The sequence below is a fragment of the Mangifera indica genome, chromosome 15 (genome assembly GCF_011075055.1).
Source record: "Mangifera indica cultivar Alphonso chromosome 15, CATAS_Mindica_2.1, whole genome shotgun sequence".
Classification (NCBI taxonomy): domain Eukaryota; kingdom Viridiplantae; phylum Streptophyta; class Magnoliopsida; order Sapindales; family Anacardiaceae; genus Mangifera; species Mangifera indica.
Window position 1 is genome coordinate 2,780,690 of NC_058151.1, and position 2,995 is coordinate 2,783,684.

General features: G+C 33.2%; 1 protein-coding gene across 1 annotated transcript; it reads right to left on the reverse strand.

Moving 5' to 3' along the window:
* Positions 1-1,001: 1,001 nt before the first annotated feature.
* LOC123198317 (transcription factor bHLH36-like) lies at positions 1,002-2,393 on the reverse strand. The gene is made up of 3 exons (XM_044613002.1): positions 2,014-2,393; positions 1,430-1,774; positions 1,002-1,313 (listed from the first exon to the last, which is right to left on the reverse strand). Exons 1-3 carry the CDS (start codon positions 2,314-2,316, stop codon positions 1,245-1,247), a joined length of 717 nt encoding a protein of 238 aa, XP_044468937.1. The 5' UTR covers positions 2,317-2,393; the 3' UTR covers positions 1,002-1,244.
* Between the last annotated feature and the right edge of the window lie 602 nt (positions 2,394-2,995).

Below are 2,995 nucleotides of genomic sequence, written 5' to 3' on the forward strand. Positions count from 1 at the left end.
ACCAATAAGTATTCTAAGATTGTTTAGAATTCAGTCCACAAATCGAATCATCCAAGGATCCGGGGACAATACATACCCAGCTTGGACCACAGATCGTTCAGCCAGCTGTATCCTCAACCAACCTCAAAATCATTTCCTATATATATATATATATATATATATATATATATATATATATATATAAAAATCATTTCCTATATATATATATATATCTCGCACAGAGATGACTGTCATACTAAAATGCAGAAATAATGTAGTATGCAATCTTTTGTTGTTCAATAATGAAGGTAATCCAGTAATAATTTACTAAAAAAAGACACTTCAAATATATAATTGTAGTCTATCTAGAATAATAATTGGATACACACATAAATATGTCATCATGTGATTATAGAATTTTAAACTAATGATAAAATAATATCCAATTATATCTTACACATTCATGTATATACTTATTTGTATACATAATATTGTTCTATCCATAAACATAAGAAGTGTTATAGTAAGTTAAAGTTCATATCATATCAATGTAAGAACACTCATGTGTGTGGATGTCCATGCCTTTTTTAGAACTGAAATATTATTTTAGAAGAAAGTTGACATGGGATTTACCATTAATTCAAGCAAAAAGGAAATTCAATCACTTTCATTATCATAGATGAATATCATTCCACAATCAATTTATATGAACAGAACGTACCCATTTATGTATAGTCATCCAGAAACTGCTCTAATTTATTCCAGTGTGGTGTCATAAAGGATAATATTCCTCCTATACTACTACTACCATCAAAGGATACATGAAAGACTTTCACAGAATATGGAATTTTCTGTATATCCTACATCCTAATGCATGCCATGAGGAATAGTCAATTTGTCCTTTTAAGGTAGGCATTTTACTTGAACTGAATAGAAGGAAGACAACGCATGGAAGCCAAAATAAACAAGAAAACCCTTTTGCACATGAAATGATATGCACAATTTTTCTGCAGAAAAAGAAATTAAAACATATGCACAAAATGCTCAAACAGAATATATGTACATGAGTTTGTGGAATTCGCTTGATATATTTACTGAAGATGGTCAAAAGATGTTTGATCATTTCACTTTTTACCAAAGTTTCTCTTAACGAAAACCTGAAAAGCGAGGAGTCTCGAACATTCTCACTGAATAATTAAAAAGCAACTCAGGTTCAGCGTTAGCTTGTGGCTGCACAAGGGTGGAAATTTTCGAAAAAATCACAGCTATGATGCTACTTCACTTGTTAGTTTATCTTGCAGCTCGCCTAGGTTGACGCATGATGGATCAATCACCTGTAAAATCGATGGAGATATTAAAAATGAAGCTTGGATAACAACGGCAAAACATTTTGCAAAAACCCTACTGTAAACAATCTCCATGACAATAAATTAATGCTAATCAACCTCACCTTAGCCTGGATCGTGTGAAGTAGCCTATCCCTTACTTTGGTGGAGACACAATTAACAACACAAAGTCCTTCATCAAGCAATATTTCAAGTACTCTTGATAGGGGCAAACCTTGCTCCCAGTACCCGCAACTATAAACGACCTCCACTCCGACGAGACTTTGGCTGACGACGATACTGTTTTGACATACGTTTAGATCGGAGCTTCTACTTTCTGAGCCATGGCTACTCGAATTTGACAATTTCTTTAGTTCATCTCTCCTGGCACCAAGTTCTTTGATTCTCATCTCAAGATGTTTTATATATTTCACGGCCTCGTTCATCTGATCCGACATCGAACGCTTTCCCTGAAAAACCCCATTAACATAACCCTAGAGTCCCATACATTCTATAATATTTTACAACCCCAATTCGACACTCCACAATGCTCACAGAAAGGGAACACTTCATGAAATTGAGGGAAATCAATTGAAGAAAGTAATGACAAAGTGTAGTTATAATTTGAAAAAATCAAAGGAACTAACATAATTTACAAAATTACTAGTAAGAGAAGTGGAAAAAGAAGAATTTATATAGGGTTTTTCACCTTAATGTATTCAAGAGGGAGTAAAGACCGAAGCGAAGCATGAAGGGTGGCCATTTCTTGCCTTCTTTGACGTTCAATATCTCTATGCATCATCTTCCTCTTATTGTTATCACTGTTGGTGTCATCAGCATTGTCCATAGCACAAGAATTTAGACGGCGTTGGCTTTTTCTTGAATTGTTGGTTATATTACAAGCATCCTGTGAATCACGCCCAAAAATCAGATCTTCGTAGATACTGTACTGTCGGTAGGGACTGGAAGAAGAGTTGAAGAACAGCTCATCACCTGAGTCTAAAGGAAACATAGAGCAAAAATAATTAAAGGGTTTGTCTATTGAGTTTATATGTTCTAAAGGATACGTTTGTTAGGGTAAGCGATCATTGTGTGGGCCAAGAGAGATGTAAAGATTCCCTGCAAATTTCTTCAAACAAACAAGATGATAAAGAAGTGACTTCAGCCACCGGCCATGTTAAAGCAGCCGGCTTGGGTGTTGTGGACACTGTTCCTATAGACAAAAGTGACCCACTCATCTGCATTCACATTTGGTGGAACCTTGATTGATAATATATACTTATTTCAAAATTCCATCTATTTTCTTAATTTTACTTATGAATGGTTCAGGTTTTTATTTAATTCAAAAATTGTCTTCTAGCAAATAGTCTATACAAACTAAATTAGTAGAACTTTAAGAAAAAAAAAAGGCATATATATAAGCTGGGATCTGTCAGTTTCATTATTTTTTACCAATAAATATTGATCTATTATAATCCAAACGTGTAGAGAATTGATGAGTTATCAATATTAAATGTAATAATTTTGACTTTTAATTTTGATAATCGAATTATAATAGATTAATGGTTGAAAATGAGGGAAATCATGTTTAAATAAAATTTCTCATGAGCGGATTTATACTAAATGGGTGTATATATAAACTGATTGAAAATATATGTAAAGGTACTGAAACTCTGATTTTCTTTATATTT